The sequence below is a fragment of the Clarias gariepinus genome, chromosome 22 (assembly GCF_024256425.1).
Source record: "Clarias gariepinus isolate MV-2021 ecotype Netherlands chromosome 22, CGAR_prim_01v2, whole genome shotgun sequence".
In the NCBI taxonomy this organism is placed as follows: domain Eukaryota; kingdom Metazoa; phylum Chordata; class Actinopteri; order Siluriformes; family Clariidae; genus Clarias; species Clarias gariepinus.
The window spans coordinates 19,243,526-19,269,277 of NC_071121.1; the positions used below are offsets into that span (position 1 = coordinate 19,243,526).

Here is a 25,752-nt window from a genome sequence, read left to right on the forward strand (position 1 = left end):
TGAGTAGTAAAATCAGGTGTTCTGTGAGGTGAGAAAACACTAAGCCAGGAGTTAAGAAAACCCTTGTATACACCTTTAGACATTGTTTAAGAATTGAGAAGCTACTCACTGCCTCAGGTAGAGTTAATTGTTGCCAGCTGAAACATATCAATCAGTTCCATAGTTATTTAATTAAAGGCTCTTAAGTATTTGCTTAAATCCAAACAGCAGCATTTATTTTGGCCAGGCAGTGTGGACCTAAAGGCTAAATAAACTTTATCTAACACAACTGTAGGACAGACACACATTACACGCACGCACTTGCACACCCATTTGGAGCCGTTAGAAAATTAGAGTCCTGCCTCTTTAAGGCAGCCATCGCGCTTGGTCTCGAGCCAGCGACATTTTTTTCATGGCAACACTCGGCCTGCATAAATTATGTTCATGACGTAGTGCAAAATCCAACATTTCTCTTAATATTTTTGGACTTTTCTGCAGATAATGCTTACGTTTACTTTATTTCGGTGGACTGTGTTCACCTGAGTGATAGTTTACGAGGATACCAATCATTAAGTATTTAGTAAACGAGCTACATTGCGCCGCCGAGCCTCTTTATCAATGCAAATGCCTCTTTTGTGTGCAGCCGGAGCGTCCGTCTGGAAGCTGTGAGATGAATTTTTAATTATGTATGTCTAATACAAACTGTGGCAAAGCACGCCGAAGGAGCTGAAAGGCAGAAATTAACCGTAATTCCTCCGGTAAGTTATGACAATAACTGCATTTGAAGGTAGCTTTATCCCATTTACGCGTTAAAGTAGTGATGGGAAACGAGCTTAGGCTTAATATGCAATGGTCTTAATTAGCATAATTTATATATTTATGATAAAAAGAAAGGAAATGCACAAAAGATAGCCCATAGGATTGGCGTGTGAAGAGCATGATTTGGAGAGGCAGGCTCTTGGATAAATGCGTGTTTAACACGGGTCCGAGAGATTTGTGAATGGGGTGGAGAGGCACAGAAACCGCAACACCTGCTCAAGTTTTGACAGATGATAAAAATGTATTGATTGCTTTCAGGCGCACGGCTTCTCTGGCATTGACTGCAAGAGGGGCAACGTGCAATGTTTCATGTTTATTCTTTTTATAAATTTACTTTTTTTTTTTTTTGTATCGAGACTAAACAAGAAACTACAGCTACTGAAGGCCTCCTTATATGTAATTGTGCCTGTGCAGTCCTTGCATAATGCTCTGCTGGTTTATAGCTAATGTCACACTATTCCAACGGGTTGCATAATAAATGCTAACGCGCGCTTGTCCCGCTATATCACGTAATAGCAAAATCTCGCAGGACATTTCCAAAAACATTTTTTTTGTGCATTTTATTCACTATTGTTTCAGGGAAACCTCTTATTCTATCTTGTCTTCTCTTTTTTGGGTCATAAACAGTCATTTAAGCATTTCAATGCATATTAAATATACTGTGCTTGGTTGTGTATATGAATAAAATTTAATTTGATCTTTGTAATATTCTACTTTTAATTAAACAGGGTGAAGATTTTGATATGCATGTAGTACAAGTTGAATTATTGAAATGTGGTGCATGTACTGTAGCTATATATAGGAATTCACAACCAGTCTGGCCCAAGTGTTGGTAGATGAGATGTTGCATAGCTTTGGACAAAGTGGCCTTCCTTATTCAGATATGTCTGAAACTATACGTTAGGTTTCATTTGTAAGTTAACCACAAGGAATTTGATTCTGGCTGTTTATGGCTCTTAGTACAGACGAAGATGAAATACTGTATTTCTTTATAGACAAGACACTATACACAGTAAATACACAAAATTCCATAACTGTACAGATTAAATAAAGACCAGGGGAAAGGGTTGGGATGTGGGGGTGAGGGGGGATCTGAGTATGTAACAGATGTATGTAACTGTAGTGTGCATTATGTATATTAAGTAGTGCAAATAGCATTAATGTGCAGTAGGCTGTAAGAAGTTTGTAAGAAGCATGTTGGTGATTGTATATAATGCGTAGTTGTAAGCTTCCCTTTCACAAACTGGGCATATAAAATTACAAGTATAACCATAAAGTCATGAAATGGATAAGCATGGTGATTACTTTTATTTCTTGCCCCAGATGGGCTTGTAAGCAGCATTGCCCTGCAGTCAACATGCCTCACTTCTGATCCTGTACATGAAACTGAACGATGGATTCAGAAGAGCTTCCTGCAGAAGATGCACCGCTTACTGTCAACGAGCAGGTATTACTGATACAGATGACTGTATGTACACCCTGTTCTTTTGCAGTACAGTTTAGTTTTGTACAGTGTACATGAAAAATATCTATGGTGAAATGTGACATTGTTAAATAGGGGGTTTTGACACTAAGTGCACTTGATTAATCCCATCCCTGAATGGGTCTGCTCCTCCTCTTCCACTACCCACTAGTAACATTAGTAATATTGTTCCCAAGTATTCTTGTCTATTTACACTCTCAGCAGGTTGTAGTATACACCTAGTTGGTTTGCAGTCTGACAATAAATCGAAAAAAAAGGCTGCTTTTTATTCCACAGTAAACTTGTGCTCCCTACTTACTGCTTCCTGTGTAGGCAATTTCGATTATGGGAACTTGGACAGAATTCCACCATTTAAAGCACCGGTGCAGACGTCATTTCCTCTGTGTGTTACCCTGGTAACATGAGGACTTCAGATACCTGTTGCTTCTACTGTGGAATTTTCGAATATTTAATATTTATTAAAACTAAAACTAATACCATAAAGTATACTATTGAAATGTGTATAATTCTATAATTTCACAACATTGTGAAAATTCTAATGCACTGTTCACAGTTCCCTTTGAACTAAGCAGTTTTACAATCATACTTAACATGGCTGAATTCCCTGTTCAGTATACTTCCCAGGAAACTTTAAGCTAATCAGAACACACCCAAAGAGTACAAGGAAGGCAACCTATGTACTATGCCTCGTATTGCTATTTTGGAGAAAAGGGCAAAAGCGACCTGCTCACATGCCTTCCTACTTTATTATACATGGCTACTCACTTCAGAGGATGGAATCAGACGATTTTGCATTCTAAAAAGCAGTTTACTTTTGTGTTTGTGGATGGTCTGAAATGCACCATGAAATGCTGAGGTTTGGGCATTGGGTGGGAATTAAACCTAGGCCTTCTGCATGGCAGGTTGAGAAACCCATTACTGAGCAACCAATGCCCTTTATAATTACTATTACTAAACACTATATATCTTTTATTACAACATTCAGTACATTAACACATGGGCCAGTGAATGATTGCTTAACAGCAGTTAAAAAAAAAAGGTTTTACCAAGGTATGGGCATCAAATGCAGATTTCCTGCTTGGTAGCCTAGAGTGCTGTTGTGGGAAAATTTCAAGTCTCCATGTACAGTAGGTAATACTAACTTTCAACAATTGTCTCAAAAATGACCAAGACAAAAATCAGTTTGGGTTGAGAAAAAGCCAAACCAAAATGTGTCAGTTTGATAGGTGAATAAATATAACATTTATCATTGTGTCAATATTGTTTAGTGAGTTTTAGTGTAGGACTGAAATCCCCTCATAGCACATGGCATTCCGTTTTGGGTCTAACACGCTATAGACACAGCATGATGTGTAGCTGCTGTTTCTAAAATAACTGTATTGGATTAAATAATGATATTTAATGAATTTATTCTACTTTTAATATATTACATATATTATATTGTGACATATATAACATGTATTTATATTTTGACATTACGTCCTATAATTATCTGCAGTGATTCACTTTTCCCAAAAATGTTGATTTACATGTTTCATTACCATATCTGGTGACTTTACAGTACAAAGTCTGGCGTGTGTAGTATTATGCAGTAGAAGAGCTAGCTCATATTGCTGAAAAAGTTAATGCTGGTTCTAATAGAAAAGTGTCAGAACACACAGTGCATCTCAGTTTGTTACATATGAGTCTCTGTAATCACAGACTGGTCAAGGTGCCCATGCTGACTTCAGAGGACCAACAAAAACACCTAAAATGGGTATATGAGCATTAAAACTTGACCACAGAAGGTGGAAGGTGGCCTGGCCCTATAATCATGTAAATTGGTAAAAGGTGAACCATTTAGCTCCCATCAATTTGAAATGGATTACAAGTAATAAAATCAGTATGGCAAATTAATATAAGAACTTAAACAAAGTAACTACTGTGTGAAAATTGGTTGCTTCAAAAGTAGACACATTTTCAACATTTGGCTGTTTAATTATCTTTAAGATATTTGGCCTTAAACAGAAACTTTGCATAAAATAGCCAGTAGTCATGATTATACAGTTTCTTCATATACAAACATTATGATTTTACTGTCTGTTCTATTATCATGCATTCTATTTTCACAAAGAGCGCATTTCAAGACCTTTGCAGGGGTCAGAGTTTATTAACCAGTCACAGTGCTTGAATTGCTGCATCATCCCTAGCAACCGGGTCAACCACACCTCCTCACTAAGAAAGGTTTTTGTACTTTCCTTAACTCCCTTTGTACTTTGTAAGTTTTTTTAATCACTTTTAGTCTAGGACTTCCACCTAGGACTTTTTAAGCTAAGATGGGAGCTCTCTGAGAGTATTCTAAGAAGCTTTGTGGATAATAATAATAACGGGTGGCATAATGGCTTAAAAGTAAACTCCCCTTGGTATTTCTAACTGACTCGATCCTAATGATCTGTGTGGTCTGTTAGATTTATATTCAGAGAGTATATCTGTAGTGCATTTAGGTCCTAGGCCAAGTGATTTACAAATGAGTAAAAGTACTTGAAAAGTCTATCCTACAGTAAATGTTACTAAAAGCCAATGTAAGGACCTGAGGACTGGTGTGATATGCTTAGATTTTCTGGTTCTTCTTCTTGGAAAGGCCGGTGAGGAGACCATTACAATAATCAACCCTGTTGTGATAAAGGCATGGACAAGTTTCTTCAAGTCTAAATTGGAAACAAAACATCTAATTCTTGCAATGTTGAGATGCAATGTAGTAATTCTTGAGATGATGGTATGCTGATTTAATTATTACTTTGACATGAATACTGAAACTAAGGTCTGTCTCCAGAATTACCCCAAGATTCTTGACTTCATCTTTAGTTGTTCGATCTCTAGAGTTAAAGGTATGCATTCACCTTCAGAGCTTGATCTTCGTTTCCAAATGCAATGACCTTAGGGTTGCTTGTTTAACTGAAGAACGTCTTGGTACTGTTAATTTCATGAATGCATTGGCAGAGAGATTCAAGGGGCTATAGTCATTTGGAGATGTGGCTAGGTAAATCTGTGCATCATCAGCATAGCTCTAATGGGCAATTTGGTTCTTTCTCATAATCTGACTTAGTGGGAGCATATCCAGGCTAAACAGGAGCGGTGCAAGAATTTAGCCTTGTGGGACTCCACATGTCATGGATGTCCACCTAGACGTATGCTGTCCTATATTCACATAATAACCTTTCCCTTCTAAGTATGACCTGAACCATTTAAATACCATTTTAGAAAGCCAGACCCAGTTTTCCTGTCTTCTATTAGTATGTTATGATCGACAATGTCAAACACAGCAGTAGCAGCACTGATATTTTGCCAGAATCAGAATTTATTTAAATATTATTTATTATCTTTATGAACGCTGTCTCTGTACTCTGATGCACTCGGAAACCAGATTGAAAACTGTCCAGGTAACCATTTGAGTTTAAGTGGTTGTTCAGCTGATTAAAAACAACCTTTTCAATAAAAAGAAGATTTGATATTGGTCTGTAGTTATTCAATATTAAATTGACAAGATTGCTCTTGAAGTGGCTTAACAACTGCAGTTTTCAGAGAGTTTGGAAAAGTGCCAGAAAGAAGTGTGGCGTTCACCAGTTTTAAAAGATCTCCTTAAAAAAACAGTTTAACACACTTTTAAAAAGGAGGAGAATCTTCTTCCATGCAATTCTGAATATCTAGTAGCTTGGGTGTTGTGTGTATTTTTTTTTTTTTTTTTTTTGAAAGGTGTGGTCAAACATTTTAATTTGTCAAGTTGTACTGAATCAGAGAAACAATTAAGTAAAATTTGTGAAAAGGTAGATATAATATCACAGGTCAGATTAATAAGACAGGTTGACTTTTATCACTGTTTGCTTTTAAGCAAACAGTGAGTGGATAAAGGGAAAGCCCTTCTCTCCATCAGCCCATCTGTCACGGTCACTGCCCAAACAGAATGTGCTTTTATTGGTCAGGACACACGACCCAGGGCGGCATTTTGCCAGGAGTGTGTGGGGAAAAGACAATAAAGAGAAAAATTAGAATGATGACATTTGAAGATAGTTATTTAATCACTCATATTTTTATTTTTTTTGCATGTTACTATGTATGAGAGTTAACCTCATTATTGCCCTGATTCTAGCCTGGGGGGGGGGGGGGGGGGGGAGGGGAAAAAAACGCACATCTAACTTTATACAGCAATGCAGTTAGTAAAATCATTCATGGTATGAAATGCCACAGAATAAACCACAGATCATGCAAAATATATACTGTACAGTTTTACAGGCATATTTCTTTTTTCTGTTTTGCATGAAATTGCTCAGAATAATATATTATTTAGTGGGGCACTTGCATACTGCCATATATACTACAGTCACTGCCTGAGGGGTAAATTGAGCAAAGTCTAAACACTTGCGTATCTTGCAGGTGTAAACACTTCATATTCAAGTCAAGTAGACTTTTATTGTAATTTCAACCATATGCAGTTCAGTACACAGTGAAACGAAACAACGAAGGACCAAGATGCAACATACATGCAACATAAAATCAGAGGTGGAAAGAGTAATAAACTTTTGTACTCAAGTACAAGTACTGTTACTTTAGTAACGTAAAACGTAAAAGTACAAGTAAAGTTACCATTATGAAAATCTACTCAAGTAAAAAGTAGTTCATTAAAAGCTTTCTCAGTGTAAAATTTACCGAGTTTACCAGCGAAGTGGGATGGGGGATTCTTGTGTAGTTCTAAAAAGACAAGCGAATATAAATCTCAACCTAGTTGTTTTTACTTGAAGAAACACCTTTGCATAATAAAGCTGTTGCCTTTCTTGTACTTGAATTTAAAGTGGTGGCTTAAATATGGTGTGACGTTTGCGCCGGATAGCCGAGGGGGGAAAAAAGAGCTCAGAGCCAAGAATAACGTTCAGCACAAAACCTTTATCGGCCTCTTTCAGCATAACAAAATTATAATACAAATCATAAAGTAAAAGTAAAGAAAAGGGGGTAAAAAAATAGAGCGTTTCGGAGAGAGCAGTATGGTAACTCCAAAGTGTTTATGAAATAATATTTTGTGGTCATTATTTTTCCCAATAACCGAGATTATTGCAGAGGCATTTTATTTATTTCATACTGTTTTTATTTCGAAATGTCATTTTTTCGAAGTCAGTTTTTATTTCAAAATCCCGTTTTTCACGATGGCCTATTTATTTCATAGTGCGACTTTTCAGCAGAATGAGTCGTTCTGTCCTGACCTGCACGCCTATTGACTGATCTTTTAACATTGATTAATTTCCCCGAATACCTGCTCCGCGGACCGCGGCTACAGCTAGCAATAACGTGCTAGGCAGTGGCGTAATGGCCGTTTGGAGTACCGGGCGTTCTCCCGGTGGGCCGCTGGTCAATGTGGCTGGCCCTGTCAGTATGTAAATTTATTTAAAAAATGACGGAAACTATAGTATTGCATCTCTTTTTTTTACGCAAATAGATGAGTGCGTTAATAGTACGGGCGCCGCCGATAAAGTGCGTGTTTTGTAACGGCCACCACTATAGTGTACATCACACCATGTATGTACAGTATGTTGCCTTTTATGAGTTGCTGCGCGTGTCCGCTGAGGAAGTGTGTGCGTGAGGAGGTGTGTGCACGTGAGGAGGTGTGTGCACGTGAGGAGGAGAGAACAGAGCAGGAGCTCAGCTTTGCTGCTCCCCACCGAAACGCTCTATTGTTTTACCCTTTTCTTTACTTTTACTGTATGTTTTGTATTATAATTTTGTGACGTTGAAAAAGCCTGATAAAGTTTTTATGCTAAACGCTATTGTTGGCTCTGAGCTCTTTTTTTCCCAGCTTTCCGGCCCAAAGCAGCACAGTTTGTGTGCACGCGAACGTATTGCAATCCTATTCCATACGTGTTTTGAAACCACGCCTCCGTTCACTTTTAATTTACAGAGGGAGGGATATGGATAATTTCTCAATACCGCAAAGAATGAATAATTGCCATGGATAAAAATTGAAAAAAGAAAAGAAAAAAGGTGAAGCTGAAAATTTATGCGACAAGAAGAAAAAGCTTTAAAAGCAGATTCTGTGAAATTCTTCAAATTAGCAGATTATGCCTTTTGCGTGAAGGAAAATTACAGTTCCACAGGCTTTGACAGCTCTAACATTACGGTCAGGGACAGTGAGTCTGGATCCAGCAACCTCAGGGTCAGTGATGATGATCAACACCTCTCCCCTTCTATACCCAAGCCAAGTGAAAATCAGCTGAACAGATAAATTGGAATAAAATCAGAGGCAGTATTAGCTCGGGCTAGTAAACTTACTCATTTTTATTAATATTGTAGACAATATTAATTCAAAATAAGGCTGAGAAAATATTATTTTGAAATAATATTGACTACAATAATAATTACTAGCATGAGCTGATGCTGCTACTGATTTTATTCCAGCTTAATTTGATTGACATCATTTGCACTGTGGTAGAGAAGGGGAGAGGTGTTGGTCATCATCAGCAGGCACTGGTTCATCATCACTGACCTAATGCACTTGCAGCTTAAACTGATTGGTGTATCTTACACTGACTGCATCTAGATGATCCTCCCTGACCTGCTTAAATATTGTCTTTATAGTTTTATATGTTGTTTGTCTTAATGTTCTTTCCTTTGTTTTACAAATATGACACAATATACACTACCGTTTAAAAGTTTGGGGTCACTTGCAAATTTCTTTGTTTTTGTTTAGTGATTTATTTTCTACATTACTGGGGATTTCAAAACTATAAAATAACACATGAAATTAGGTAATTACATAACAACAAAAACAGCAGTTAGTTGTTATTTTAAGACACAGAGGTCAGCCCTTCTGTAATAGTTCTTGCAAGAACAGTATTGTCAAGTGCATTTGCAAAATCTGTCAAGCACCGTAATGAAACTGGCTCTCATGAAGGCCATCCCAGGAGGGCGAGACCAAAACCTACCTCTGCCGCAGATGAGAAGTTCATTTGGAGTTATCAGCCTGAAAAATTACCAATTAACAGCACCTCAGATTAGAGGCGTTAAGAAGTCTTTACAGAGCATAAGTAGCAGACACATCTCACCCTTAACTGTTCAAAAGAGAATAATGCATTTTTTGGTCGCCTTTAGCATTCCTTTACAATGTAGAAATTACTAAAAATCAGGAACGATCATGGAGTTAGAAAGTGATCCCAAACTTTTGAACGGTAGTGTATGTTCAGTGATACTTTAAATAATATACTTAAAAAGCATTTATTTCTGTATTGAGTTATATTTTTATACTAGTAAGTTGTGTGCTAAGTCAAAAGTCACGGAAGATGTCGGACTGGTGTGAACTTCAGCCAGTTCTGCTCATTTTAGCAGATCAGATAGAGAGGGATAATTTACCAGTAGACACTGTACTGCCACCTACTGCATAGAATACGTATTGCACTATTAGACATAACTTGATACTTCATGCGCTAATACTTGCGTCTAAATAAAGGAGCAACCAATCACACAGCTGGCTCCGCCCTATCGCTCTTGACTGACAGAACGACTCATAAATAAAGAAATAAATAGGCCATCGTGAAAAACAGGATTTTGAAATAAAAACTGACTTTGAGAAAATGACATTTTGAAAAAAAAACAGCATGAATTAAATAAAATGCCTCTGCAATAATCTGTTATTGGAAAAAAATAATGACCATTAAATATTATTTCATAATAATAAGTAAATTTATATAGCAGAGTGCAATATATTTCACAATAATAAGCTTTTTTTCAAAATATGTTCCATTATTTCACAATATCATTCTCATATTACATAGATGCGTCTTTTTTATTCATAGTTATTTATTTCATCATGTCCTATTTATTTATTTAATTTTAAACACTTTGATGTTCCATAGAGCAGCACACCTGAGTTCCTAGTCCGTTTTCCGTTTTGTATACTCTCCTTTTCACGCACACACCTCCGCAGCGCACACACTAGGGGAGGGGCAGCAACTCCTAAAAGAGCACCTTGCATACATACATACATACTTACATAATGTGGTATACAACATGGTGGTGGCCGTTACAATGGCCAGGGGTTTGCTTAATAAGAATTTGCAGGCATTTCACTTGTAGCTGGGTCTGCATCACTGGCATCTGTGTTGTCCATCTCCATCGTTATGGTAAGTTTGGCGCGTTTGTTCTCCCCGCCCATGAAACAATCAGTGCAGTGGCTTCCGGAGTGCAATTTTTTTTTCCCCATTGCATTATTTTTCATTTATTTGTTTTTTTACTAAGTAGCGAATATGATTTTAAATATAGTGAAGTACAATACTTAAAAACATACTTAAGTAAAAGTAAAATTACAGATTTTAAAAACTACTTTAAAAAGTAGAAGTACACAAAAAACTACTCAATTACAGTAACGTGAGTAAATGTAATTCGTTACTTTTCACCTCTGCATAAAATTAACAACATAAATAAACAAAACTAACTAGCTAACTAAGACATCTTATGAAAGACTTTTGGAGCCAGCTCTTGGTGGAATTTTTAGGAACCGCATGTTCTGGCACTTTCACATTGGTCGGTTCCCTTTCAGTTGATTAATTTGGTAGAACTCGCATTGTATAGAATATAGCCATAACTATTCCTTTTCAGAACCATAGGTTGCCTATTGGCAAAAAGGAGCAGTTTGAATTAACACACAATGATCTCCACCTGTGGTGGCTTAAGTGGAGGTGATAAATGCATGCCTCTGTATGCCTGAGAGTGCTGAGAGAGTAACGTGTGTGTACGTACACGTGTTTACACATTCTCGTGTTTGCGTGCAAGGGGGGCATGTACAGTATGTGCATGAGTAAAATTAAAAGAAAAGTGCATTGCATTGAAAAGTAAAAGCAAAATAAAAATCTGTCACACTGTTAGCTTCACCTGCCTCATATTCTTTATTCCCCAGACTACATTGAGGGTCTATGGTCGTGTTTAATCTATAAAATTATTAACTATTTAGTCACATCATGCAAGCCTGTTTATATCCATACTGTTAACACATTTTCACATCAGTCCACTCAAATTCACTAATATTTTTTACTTTCTTTACTTCAGGTTATTGTCATGTCCAGTCATGAGACAATTCGGGTTCTAGAGGTTGAAGTGGATGCAGCTGTGCCCTCGCCTGGACCTCATGTGAAAACTGAGGCAGGAGCAGAAGAGGGGAGAGGAAAAGCTTTAGAGGCAGCAGAGGTCATCACTCAGGATAAACAAACAGCATCCAGTAATATACCTACAGGTGGGAAAACTATTGCACACATGCAGATTATATTCCTTTTTATTCTGTGATGTACTGGTAACAGCCCATTTCTGTTTTAAATGTCTGTTATTTTCCACAGTTTCTAATGAGACTGGAGCCCCCTCTGTTCAGAACGTTGCAATTCCTATAAGTCTCTCTTTGCCTCACCACCAGACCAGCATGCCTATAACAATCCAGGGTTGTCCACAGGTCAGTCTATACAGCTTATAACTTAACAGTTAAGTAAGTCTCAGGACTGACAAAACCCCACTGTTGCTCTTGGGCAAGTTTATTATTTATGCAATATGCCCAGACTTGAGACAAAAGCACCTACCAGAAAATAAACCTGCCAAAAATTAAACCAGTTACCTTTTTAATATTACGATGTTCCTTTAAGGTTCTGACCCAAGATGGCCTTGCTACTCTGATGACTGGCATGATTGCCCAGCAGAGCACTCTGAGCCAGCCCCTGCTGATTCCACTAAATATGGCTGGCTCTGTGGGTGGACAAAATGGCCTGGCCTTACTAACACTTCCAGCAACCACACTAGCCACTCTACCTGGTTTCGGGGCTGGTGGCCAGGCTGGAGGTCTCATTAAACTACCTTTTGCCGGCCTACAGGGTAAGGTGCTGCTTAGACCTGTAAGTATTTGACCATGTACCTGTGGATAATTCACTCAAGCTTTCCTATCAGTGTGCTGTGATATTACGTTTAATAGGAGATCTTTGCAGTTACGTCATTGTTGTTTTATTATTGGTGTTTTAAATGGTGTTGTTAACATTGATACCATTATCATGGAACAAATCATATTTTACATCTAGATGTATAAACTTTAATATAAACTGCATCAAACCAGTACACAAAGATTTTAGTGACACCGCTTTTCGAAATGGTTCCTCATGTTCCTAGAACTACTCTTTTCAGAACTTAAAATTCATTTTAGCATTATTGGGAAAAAAGGAAAAAAAATCCATTAATTGGATAACCTGGTCGTTCATTCAGGTAGTTGCTGAGCCAAGACCTCACCAATTGAATAAAAGCTGTCAGGAGCCTCTCAGAAGGGGGAAATAGCTAAAGATATCTGTTTTGCTAGCTAACATTAACTAATAAGATTAAGAGGCAGCAAAACATTTTTTCACTTACAGATAGAAATATTTTAGAATTGCATACAGTATGATTACATGTAATAGACGTACATGTTCATCATAATTTGGTATATTTCTTTTCATGTGATCTGAGTGAATGCAGTTTGGCTTTAAAGAGTGCTGGGGATTTCTTTCTGTTAATTTGGTTATTTCAAATGAACAGAACAGGCAGCATTTTACTGAGGATTTGTAGGAAAATATTTAAACATTTTTATAAACTTTTTAGATAGAGTTTATAAAAGTTTAAAAAGTCAGATGGACAAGCTTACAATATATAATTAAGTGTACCTTTCTAAGTGACAATTTGCAGACAAAAATTACATAATTTCCAGCTTTGGCGTGTGAGGATGTTTAAAGTTTTTTTAGAAACATTCTAGGCAGCAACTCGGTGAGTGACGGGTATTTTCTTTGTATAAACGACAGACTGTTTTTGATTTTACAAACAAATGTGTCTGTCTGGTGATTGATCTAAAGCTAATATTTGTATAAACAGTATAACCTATTTAAAGTTAAGAAGTTGTATTTTGTTTATTTTTGATGCTGCTTGCCTCCATGTTTACTTGACATCACTTATGTAAATGAGGGAAAAAAACAGTTGACTTCTGGTGGTATTTTATGTCATGTAAGACACTTCTCATTTATTCTGTTGAGAAAGAAATGTTAGTGAGGTCATGCAAAATAGTAACCGTTGAATTTCCTACAAGTCTACCTGAGTCTCCAATAACTACCTGGACTCCATATTAACATCAATTAACATCAACTGTTATGCTGAACAGGCTGCCATCTAACACACAGTATAAATGCAGATCAATTCCTGCTCTGTTTCACCCAAATTAGGATGGGTTCCCTGTTGTGTCTGGTTCCTCTCAGGGTTTCTTACTATTGCCATCTTATGGAGAATTAACCATCTCATTACCAGTAGCAAACACTGTTATAATATTCTTTAAATATTACTTATTTCTTTTAAATAAGTAATGTTTAAATGTCAGTGATATTTTGTAGTTGGACAAGGCTCTGAAAGTGCTTTTTAATAGTGTTGTTTTTATTTTTTATATCCTTAAATCTTTACCAGCAAGAAACAAATGTAAAAAGATAAGCATAAGGAAGACTTGCACCAGTTTTGTAGGAATCACTAAGATGGTCTGGAGCATAAACAACTTACTTTGGTAACTTGCTTTCATCAGATAAAAAGGTAAACTTGGTGACATAACATGACCATTCGGAAATGTGTTTAACATACATACTAGCTAAACAACATGAATAGTAAGACAAGAACATTTGCAAATTAAATGATGTAATCATGAAAAAGTACTACTTTAGGCAATAACACATTGACCCAGTGAAAATCGTACTTTTACATTTTTTTTTTTATCCGGACCATTTGGAATATGATTGTCAATGATCTGGTTAGTTTAAGTGTTAGTTTATTAAATAATAAAAAAATTAATTAATTAATTAATTAAAAATTTGTATTGTATATCCCTATAGCTGCCACTGTCCTGAACTCAGTCCAGCCTCAGCTTCAGGTACCTGCACAGACACTGCTGCAGCCCCAAGCAGCTGCACTGCAGTCAATGCAGCAGACTCAGGCTGCTCCAGCCAGCACTGCAACTGTAGCTTCAGTCATGCACAAAGTTACTGAGCCCAGTGCATCAGTTGCAACACTTCAGACCACAGGCCTCACTATTAACCCTGCAATTGTGAGTAATTGACCCTACTCAAATTTATCATGCACTAATTAATCCATGACCATGTGTAATAAATCTGATATGCTGTGATGTAGTGTATATAAGCATTGCTTAGATTAAGGGTAGCTTACAGATTTCCATGGTTCAGGTGCACAGTGTGTGTTGAATTGATTTAGCATGTATTAAGTAGATATAATATATTATGTGTCTATTTCTCAGATCAGTGCTGCATCTTTGGGTGCTCAGCCACAGTTTATTAGTTCTCTGACTACAACTCCCATCATCACTAACACCAATGTGGCAGGACTAACCAGTCAGATCATCACTAATGCACAGGGTCAGGTGAGATAATGTTGATTTTATATGCAAGTAATTCAAGCATACATAATAGTTGTGGATTTACCAGAACTTGTGTGTTCTTTTATAAAGACAGATTCATTAATTCACAAATTACATTCCCAATTTGCAGTCTTGTAGTGTCATTGCAGTAACTCACTCAGTTTGCATTATTGTAAAGAAGTCAGAACTAACATTATTTCAGAAACTTAAGAAATATGCAAATAAGCACAAAAAAACACAAATAAGCATATGGAATTTTTATATAGTTTATTACTTTATCTCTAGATGATAGGCACTTTGCCTGTGCTGGTGAACCCTGCATCTCTGACGGGAGTGTCTTCAACACATTCACCACCAACTCAGGGTCTTCAGGTGCAGACTATGGCTCCTCAGCTGCTGCTGAACTCCCAAGGCCAAATCATTGCCACAATTGGGAGCAACCCTGGTGCTGCTGCTCTCACTACATCAACCAGCTCATCAGTCTTGACTAAAACTACTCTGTCACACACCAAGGCCAACACACAGGTGTGGTACAGTAAACTGCTATTGACTGATTGCTTGTGTGGCCACAATTCCTTTACAGAATATTCAGTTGCATGTAGCAGTTATATGTACTAAATTAATGTGGCTGTTCTGCTCGGCACTATAGGCTCCTACTGTATCAGTAAACCAGTCTCCAGTCATGATTGCCCCACAACCCTCCACAGGGAAATCAACCTCCTCATCGATTCCTGTTGCCTGTGCAGAAATGCCCACAGTCAGCCAACTCGTCAACAGTATGCATGCATCCTTTTTTTTGTTTTTGTTTTGTTTTAACCAAAGTTTAGTCTTTCAGCTATTCCCATGGTTATTAAACATTCCTTCATTTGAATACCATTTCTTTCAATTCAATTTAACATTAATTTATTTTATTTATGTTGCAGTTTAAAAAAATATAAATTGTCACAAAACAACTTTTTTTTAAAAGAAATCTGCTTTATATTTAGATATACAGTATATAACATGGCGGCACAGTGGTGTAGTGGTTAGCACTGTCGCCTTGCACCTCCGAGGTCCGGGTTCAATTCCCGGCCAGGCTCGATTCCCATTTCTGTGTGCATGGAGTTTGCATGTTCTCCGCGTGTTTGGTGGGTTTCCTCTGGGTACTCCAGTTTCCTCCGACAGTCCAAAGACATGTAGGTTAGGTTAATTGACATTCCTAAATTGCCCCTAGTGTGTAAATGAGTGTGTGCGTGCCCTGCGATGGGTTGTCACCCTGTCCAGGGTGTACCCCACCTTGTGCCCTAAGTCTCCTGGGATAGGCTCCAGGCCCTCCGCGACCCTGAATACAGGATAAAGCGGTATAGACAATAAGTGAGTGAGTAAATAACATCAGTCTCAGTAAAAAGCCTCTAGTTATAAGAGACAGGGGAAAATAATAGTTCTCGAGAGACATTTGTGCCTTTTAAAAGGAAGCTTAAAAAGCTTGTATAAAAGGATTAAAGGTTTTAAACATTACACATGCTATAATAAATTAAACACAGCTGTTTCGTATCGGCAATGAGTGATTGAAGCAGTTGTGTGACATGCACTGTATCTATAAAAACCCATTCTGTTTTTAATCAGGAGGGATCAACTACATCACAGTATGCAGCTCATTGAGCCAACTACATCACAGTATGCAGCTCATTGAGCCAGTCACAGCAAGGCACATTGTTCCCTGAGCAAGTCACAGCAGTGTGTGTACCTCTAGCATTTTTTGTGGATTTCTGTGTCTGTCTTTACTGCACGTAGTGCTTATAATTATAATTATTTTTTACTTGATGTCTTTTGGATGCTAAAATGTATAGATTCTCATTAGTGATGCATATTCCCGAAAGTAATAATCTTATGATCCTGCCTGTAAAGGATCAGTTATTGGAGAAGTTTTAGTCAGATGATTCCAGACCCTTGACTATAATGCCTCTTAAAAATTAGAATATCACAAAAGTTTTTTTTTGTCATTTAATTCAAAAAGTGAAACTCGTATATTCTAAACTCATTATACGTGATGTATACATTATATACATTTACATCACACTTGTACAAGTGAAGTGTTTTAGGTCCTATAATTTTAATGGTTATAGCTTACAGCTCATAAATAAATGCAGTATCTTGAAATATTAGTTCAGTACATGCAACCAAAATTATGGGGAAGACTGCTGATTTGACTATTGTCCAGAAGACAACCATCGACACCTTCACAAGAAGGATAAGCAAAAGAAGGTAATTGCTGAAAGGACTGGCTGTTTCCAGAGTGATGTATTAAAGCATATTTATAAAAATTTGACTGGAAAGAAAAATGTGGGAAGAAAACGTTCTAAAGCAAGAGGAATGACCATTGCAAAAGCTTCAGGAAATGGGCTATAACTGGTGCACTGCTAGTATGAGGCCACTCTAAAACCAAAAATAACATCAGAAGCATCTTACCTAGGCTAGGGGGAAAAAAGATCTGGACCGTTGCTTAGTGCATAAAGTCTTCTTTTCAAATGAAAATAAATTTTGCATTTCATTTAAAAATCAAGTCCCAGAGTCTGAAGCAAGACTGGAGAAGTTTTTTAAAGTCCGGTGTGAAGTTTCTATAGTATGTTATAATTTGGGATGCCATGTCTTCTCTTGGTGTTGGTCCACTGTGCTCTATTAAGTCCAAAGTCAACGCAGTAGTTTCCCAGGGATTTTGGGGCACTTGTACAGCTAGAGCTACAAATAACTGGTTTGTCGACCCTTATATTACTTTGCTTGATTGGCCAGCTAATGCACCTGACCTGCCTGAAACCTATAGATACTGGGATATTTTCAAGAGGAAGATTAGAATAACCTGACTCAGCAATAAGCCGATGGCTGCTATCAAAACAACCTGGTCTTCAATAATGGGGCATTAGTGCCACAGGCTGATCACCTTCATGCCATGCATACTGTACTGATGTGGCAATTTATGCTAAAGGAGCCCCAACCAAGTACTGTTCTGGAGGCAAGTTCTTAAGATAAAATATCACATTGCGAAATGCATTTTCCCATAGGAAATAATGTAAATGATAATCCATTTCAGCCACCCCAAAATATTACTATTATTACCAATTTCCAACACCATTTTTTTTGTCTAAAAACAGTCAAACATTTAGAAAAGACATGTAAATGAAATGGATATTAAACCTCACTTAAACTGCCTATGGCGGGGTGTTCGTATGCTGAGGGACCACAGTATTGAGTGACATACTTTTCATAAGTTGGACATTTCTATATTGTAAATCTTAAGAAAATATAAAAAAAAAAAAAAAAAAAAATGTTTGATGTATTTCCACTAAAAAACTCTTTACATATTTTTTTACATTTACATATACAAGTTTAAATTTTTGATTTTATATATATTTATATAATATATATATATATATATATATATATATATATATATATAAATATAAAAGCTATATCTGTGGAACCTTGGATTATGAGCATAATTCGTTCTGGAAGCGAGCTCGTATTCCAAAACACTTGTAAACCTAATCGAATTGTCCCATTAGAATTAATGGAAACTTAAATTATTCATTTCACAGCCCCAAAAAATTAATACATAAAAATAATTGACACAAAATTAAAAATAAGACAAATTAGCTGCACTTTACCTTAAAAAAAAGGATAAATAAATCCCGATCGATAAGAGTTTCTGTGTGTGTGAATCTAAAGTAAGCTCTCATCTTCCCCTTCACGTCTTACACAGTTACCCTTTCTCCACTCTTTTCACACACGCATGCACAACAGAAACAGTTTTATTGAAAAAATAAACAAGAAATCTGACACTTGATTGAGCGACACACAAATGGAATCACTGCTATAAAGTAAAAATAAAACCAATTAACCTGCACTTTACCTTTGAAAAGAATCACGACAGAGCAGTGTTTCTGTGTAGAGCAGAAAATGTGTGTCTGTAAAGGCGAAAGTAGGAGGGTTCTGTGTGTGCGTTGGGGGGGATGGGATCACGGTGTCCAATGACACGCACACAGGCACGAAGAGCAGGCCGAGCCTTGAGCACAGACAGAAAATGGATTTTGAACCTCTCTAATGAGACACATTAGACAACAGTACAAATGTACACGGATGTTGATACCAGTAAGAGACGCATACTTGGAGACGATTACCCACAATTCCACAGTACAAGAGAGAAAAACCGTTGGCTGAGTTGTGATGACGTGACGTTTGGCATCAAAACAAGAAGCGCATGCGTGATACATGATACTCAGTACTCGGAAAACGAACAAGTCTTGGTTTATAAGTCTTAAAGTTTCCAAAATGTATTAAAAATCTTTGCTCCTCTTGTGGAACGCTCGCAAACCGCGTTACTCGCAATCCGAGGTTTCATTGTGTGTGTGTGTGTGTGTGTGTATATAATATATATATATAGTGCTCAGCATAAATGAGTGCACCCCCTTGGCATGCATCTTCTCCTTCAGTATAGAGCAGTACATTGTTGAGTTCATGATACCATCAATGAAATGCAGCTTCCCAACACCAGCAGCATTTATGCAGCCCCACATAAGGACACTGCCACCACCATGTTTCACTGTAGGCACCATGCATTTTTTTTTAAATCCTCACCTTTACGACGCCATACAGTTTTGAAACCATTCGTTCCAAAAACAGTGATCTTTATCTCATCACTCTAAAGTATAGAGTCCCAGTAGTCTTCATCTTTTTCAGCATGGGCCCTAGCAAATTCTAGGCATGCTTTTTTGTGCATGGGCTTTAGGAGAGGCTTCCTTTATGGGCGATAATCATGCATGCCATTCCTCTGCAGTGTGCGCCAAATGGTGTCACAGGAAACAGTCACTCCACTTTGGCTTTCTACTGTTTTAGCTAACTGCAGTAAACTTGCATGGCGATTTTCTTCAACCCTTCTCATCAGAAGACGCTCCTGTTGGCCTGAACGTCTCTGTAAAATGGTTGCACTTCCATCTTTCTTGCAATCAATAGCCCACATTTGTGGGAGTATTTTGTAGTATAGTATCTCATAGAAAATGTTGATTATATCAACTTCTGTGTGGACACAGTGGTTCCCAAAAAAAACATTCACTGCTTCCCCAACAATAAACCTTGGGTAACCAAAGACATCGAAGCTACACTAAACAAGAAAAAGAGAGCTTTCAGAAGTGGTGACAAAGAACAGCTGAGACTGGTGCAGAAGGAGCTCAAAGACAAGATTGCAGAGGGAAAAGAGTCCTACAAAAGAAAGCTGGAAAGCAAATTTCAGGAGAACAATACCAGGGAGGTGTGGAATGGAATGCGGGCCATTACTGGCCTGAGACAGAAGAAAGGTGTTGGGATGGATGGAGATGTTGAATGTGCAAACAACCTAAATCTGCACTTCAATAGATTCGACTGCCCTGCATCACCTGTCCCAGCTCTCAGCTCTTACCACCTTCTCCATTCTCCTCCCCCCTCTCCTGGCTGCATCCCCTACAGTTTGCATATCGACCCCGTATCGTTGTGGAGGACGCCATCATCTACCTGCTGCTCCAGGCTTATTCTCATTTAGACATTGTTGGGAACACGGTGAGGGTCATGTTTTTCGACTTCTCTAGTGTTTTTAACACGATCAGACCATCACTGCTGAAGAATAAGCTTACGGAAATGCAGGTGGACGACTTACTGGTAGCTTGGATTACAAACTATTTAACAAATCGACCACAGCATGTTCAGCTAAAGAGCTGCTGCTCTGATAACATTCTGAGCAGTACGGGCGCGTCCTATCACCCTTCCTCTTCACCCTCTACACGTCTGATTTCAGATACAAATCTCAGTCATGTCACCTGCAGAAATTCTCTGATGATTCTGCCATTGTGGGCTGCATCAGGGATGGACAGGAGGAGGAATACAGAAGTGTGGTGGACAGCTTTGTTGAGTGGTGTGAGCTAAACCATTTACAGCTTAACATCACAAAGACAAAGGAATTGGTTGTGGACTTTAGGAGGCAGGCTCCTCCTCCCACCCCTGTCATCATTAGTAGAGGGGCTGATGTGGAGATAGTTGAGGACTACAGGTACCTGGGGGTACACATTGACTGTAAACTGGACTGGTCTAACAACACCAACGCTGTTTTTAAGAAAGGGCAGAGTCGGCTTTTCCTACTGAGGCGGCTCAGGACTTTCAACGTATGTAGGAAAATGCTGACCATGTTCTATATCTCCATGGTAGAGAGTGTTGTGTTCTTTGCTGCTGTGTGCTGGGGCAGTGGGGTGAAGACAGCTGATGCAAACAGGCTGAACAAGCTGATTAAGACTCCGTCCACACGAAGCCGGTGCGTTCCCTATCCGATCATTTTTTTTCGTGAACACGGAGTCGTCTCAAGAAATATCTGCGTACACACGAAACCACAGAAAATGGTGTAGTATATATGCGAGACCAGTATGGGGCGCTGTAATTCTGCCATAGAGATCCACTATACACAGAGAAGAAGACTTTGAGCATGCGCATAACCTTGCGCGCTGTATACGAACCAAGATGGTGTTTGTCCATTATCGCTTGTTGCTCATAACAGTTGCATAGAAGCAATAGATTTTGCTATAATAAAGCTAGTAGGCTTTGTAGCAACATGAACACAATCATGTAGTCCGCCATTATTGTTGTGCTGTTACGTGTGACGCAGCCAACACGTGATGTGATGACATCATCGTTTCACAAAATATACGGATTGGCCCTACACACGAAGACGCAAGGGTGTCGTTTTCAGATTTATCCACTTTGGGACCCGGTTTAAAAAAATAGCGGTTTCAGTCTCCTAAAACGCCGGATCCGTGTTGACGAAATGCCAATACGATAAAAAATGTATACGTATACAGCGAAACGCGTCTCCGTGTGGACAGGCCCTAAAAAAGGCTGGTGCTGTCCTGGGTGTCAGTTTGGATAACCTGGCAGAGGTAACAGAGAGAAAAATGCTAAAAAAAGCTCCTTGACATTATGGACAACCCCTCTTACCCCATGCACGCCTCCCTGATGGGCCATCGGAGCACACACAGCAACTCTTCACTGCTCTGTAGGTGATTTCTCATGATTAATAATTATATTAATACTAATGTTACTTTGTCCTCAGTCAAATCGTGCAATATTACACATATTTATATCATTGAATGTTTGTTTCATCCCACTATTACATACTTCTACTCTGTTTATTCATTTTGCACTGTCACTTTTCAGAAACACCAATAGTTATATTACTGTATTTTATTGTTTTTTTATTTTTTATCTATTTGCACTATTCCACTGTTATTACTATTTACTGTACTTATGTATACTGTTTTCATTTGATTATTATTATTACTTACTGTATATTTCTATTTTTCTTGTTCCTTGGCTGTATTGAGCATGCTTGAGACAAAAGAATTTTCCTCGGGATAAATAAAGTTCTTCTTATTTTATTCTGAAAGGAAACTAAAGGTTTTCTGACAAATTTAGTGGGGTGTACTCATTTATCCTGAGCACAGTGTGTGTGTGTGTGTGTGTGTGTATATATATAATCAGCAACGTCCCTTTTTCAGGACTGTGTAATTCAACAATATTGTTGTAAAAATCCAAATAACTTCACAGATCTTCATTGTAAAGGGTTTAAACAATGTTTTCCATGCATGTTCAATTAACCATGATCAATTAATTAACATACACCTGTGGAATGGTTGTTAAGACCTTAACAGCTTACAGAAAGTTGGCATTTAAGATCACAGTTCTAAAAACGCAGGACACTAAAGAGACTTGTCTACCGACTGTGAAAAACACCCAAAGAAAGATGCCCAGGGTCCCTGCTCATCTGCGTCAATGTGCATTAGGCATGCTGCACGGAGGCATGAGGACTGCTGATGTGGCTAGGGCAATAAATTGCCATGTCCGCACTGTGAGACACCTAAGACAGCGCTACAGAGAGACAGGAAGGACAGCTGATCATCCTTGCCTTGGAAGACCACGTGGAACAACACTCGCACAGGATGGCCACAACAACTGCTCGAGTCACAGCAGGAACACACAATCCCTCCATCAGTGCTCAGACTGTCCACAATAGGCAGTCCATGAGGAGGAGATGCACTGCAGTACTTCAAGCAGCTGGTGGTCACACCAGATACTGACTGGTACTTTTGATTTTGAGACTCCCTTCATTCAGGGACACATTGTGAAACATTTTTAGTTTATGTCTTATGGTGTTGACTCTCTTAGTGTTCATACAAATATTTACACATTAAGTTTACTGAAAGTAAAAACAGTTGAAAGTCAGAGAACGTTTCTTTTTTGCTGAGTATATATATATATTACACGTGTATATGAGGGTGTCCACATACTTTAGTTCTATTATGACCTAATGCATGTGGACACCTGACCACCATACTCGTATATGCTTGCTGGATATCCAGTCTTCCTTTCCCGCTATAGATTTTGGAACGTGGTTGTGGTAATTTCCAAACAAAAGTGCATTAGTGAGGTCAAGCACTAAAGTCTGGAGAGAAGGCCTGGTACACTCTCATTGCAATTAATTCTAAAGGTGTGCAGTGGGGGCTGAAGTTAAGGCTCTAAGGAGTTCTCCCAAGATCTTGCACACCATCCTTGGCAAAACATGTCTTTACAGACCGTGCCATTGTCAAGCAGGTTTGAACTACAGTAGGCCCTTCCAGTAAAAGGAAATCTTGAAGCTAAAGCATATTAAGATATTCTAGAAAATTTTGTGATTGCATCTCTGTGGTAACAGCTACCAAATCGTTGAAACATTTTCATCCTGTTATTTAGAACCACAGTCTGGGGTGACTGAAGAAGAGGGCATTAACTTGGAGGAGATCCGTGAATTTGCCAAAAATTTTAAGATTCGACGGCTTTCACTGGGGTTGACACAAACACAAGTGGGACAAGCGCTTACAGCTACTGAGGGACCGGCTTATAGCCAGTCTGCAATCTGCAGGTCAGTTTCTAATTTTGATTTGTTGCCCATTTTCACTTTACTTATTCTTTATCTCATTATATTAATTACAAAATACATTTGTAATTACAATTACAAACATTTAAAGCATGTGAAGCATCTTAAAAGTTTTATTTCAGGTTTGAGAAGCTTGATATAACACCCAAGAGTGCCCAGAAGCTAAAACCAGTTCTAGAGCGTTGGCTTGCTGAAGCAGAGCTCTGGAACCAGAAGGGCCAGCAAAATCTAATGGAGTTCGTGGGAGGTGAGCCTTCCAAGAAACGCAAACGGCGCACCAGTTTCACACCACAAGCCATTGAGGTCTTGAACAGCTATTTTGAGAAAAATGCACTTCCAACTGGGCAGGAGATCACAGAAATTGCCAAGGAACTAAATTATGACAGGGAAGTTGTACGAGTTTGGTTTTGCAACCGGAGGCAGACGCTGAAGAATACCAGCAAGATCAATGTGTTCCAAGTGCAGTAGTGTACAATACAAGCCTGGAAAGACAATGAGATATATGCATGGATATAAATTGTTTTTTTGTATTGTAAGATGTTAAAGATTGACTGTTTTGTGAAAAATGTTTTGGAAGATTCTAGGTTGGTTTTCATTGTTAAAAGCATCAGCCTTGCAAAAATGGTCAGTATGGCACAAATTTATGATGGATTTTGTCATGATGCTTTTGTTAAATATGCATGTAAACTTGCCATTTCAATTACCAACACAACTGCAAAACAAATAATACAGGTTTTCATAATGTTAATATAGTACTGACAGAATCTCCTAAAACATACATTTGCTTTTTTTTTTGTGTGAGAGCATGTTTGATGTACCTTTTTTTTATTTTATTTTTTACCAATTTTATTTTTTTGTGCCATTGAATTTGCAGCTAAGATTGAATTCTTGTTTATTGTGTATGACCAGGTCGCTGACATTTTGAAACAAAACTGACATTCAGAAAAAAATGTATGTTTGTTAGGACTGTGGCATTAAATGCATTGTTTTAGCTTTGTGTCTTTTTCTGGACTTCTACAGCCAGTCTCTTGTAAGAAATTCTGTCAATCCCATATTTTAGACCATAGAGGCATAGCATTGTGGGCTTTTTTGTTTATCTTGGAGTTAAATCCGCAAGATGTTCATGAATACTGATGTCTAATTTAAATACAGAATTGAAAACCAGCTTTTCACTAAATAGCCTCAATGACTACATTTAATCTTAATTTATAGACATGGTAAGTCTTTGTATTCAAGGCATATAGTGGGTATATGACAGGGCAACTTAAATCTGTTCCTCACCTGTTAGACCTCTATAGTGAACTGCCTTTTCAGATTTCAGTTTTACATGGCAAAAGAAATTTCACTCACATGTATGTGAACATTTAGTTTTAAAAACCTTGGTTTATTTATTAAATGTCACTATTTCCTGTGTCATCTTAAATGAGCAGTGCTGCTACAGCTTGCTGTGTTTCTGTAGAAATCTTGTCAGGAACTAACCCGGGTCAACCAGAAGACGTAGCGATTAGTGGTTAGCCCTTTGTAGCATGGATGGTAAACCCAAACGCGGAAGCAACGCGAGTAGGCAGGATAACCACGCGAGTTATTTTGACTTTCTCAGAAGAAGAGCAAGGGAAAAACACAAATTTAACCTGCGCCCTATTAACACACACAAATCGAAAAGTGCCCTTCCAAGATGGCGCCGGTGAGGTCGGCTGCCGTCACGACTGCTCCGACCACCTTTTCTTAGTTTTTTTTTTTCTTTAAGTTAGTTTTTAGCGTTTTAAAACCAGTCAAATTACAACCATGGAGTACATTAGTTTTGATAGAGACACTCTTGTTTCTATTGGTATACAACGTACTCACAATTCGACATTTTTAACTCCGGATCCGAGCTGGCCGAGTGAGATCCTGAGGGACAACAAAGGATGCGACGCGAAGCGGCGGCCCCGAGGGAAATGAGCCGGCGTCAGGAACAGGCTGAGAGCCCCTGCACACCGCACACCTCTGCCTAGCATCCTGCTCGCCAACGTCCAGTAACTGGAAAACAAGCTCGATGACCTCAGGGCCAGGATAAAGTTCCAGAGAGACATTCGGGACTGCAATCTC

General features: G+C 38.3%; 1 protein-coding gene across 2 annotated transcripts; it reads left to right on the forward strand.

Annotated features, from left to right (window-relative positions):
- The first annotated feature begins 344 nt into the window (after positions 1–344).
- pou6f1 (POU class 6 homeobox 1) lies at positions 345–24,841 on the forward strand. 2 transcript variants are annotated; one of them, XM_053483294.1, is made up of 11 exons: positions 345–737; positions 2,122–2,245; positions 11,345–11,528; positions 11,629–11,738; positions 11,926–12,151; positions 14,164–14,375; positions 14,583–14,705; positions 14,988–15,227; positions 15,352–15,478; positions 23,481–23,649; positions 23,776–23,940. In XM_053483294.1, the coding sequence occupies exons 2-11, from the start codon at positions 2,192–2,194 to the stop codon at positions 23,804–23,806; spliced, it is 1,476 nt and encodes a 491-aa protein (XP_053339269.1). In that variant the 5' UTR covers positions 345–737; positions 2,122–2,191; the 3' UTR covers positions 23,807–23,940. The 2 variants fall into 2 exon arrangements, with proteins under 2 accessions (XP_053339269.1, XP_053339268.1); XM_053483293.1 differs by having other exon boundaries at positions 347–737; positions 23,787–24,841.
- Positions 24,842–25,752: the final 911 nt, after the last annotated feature.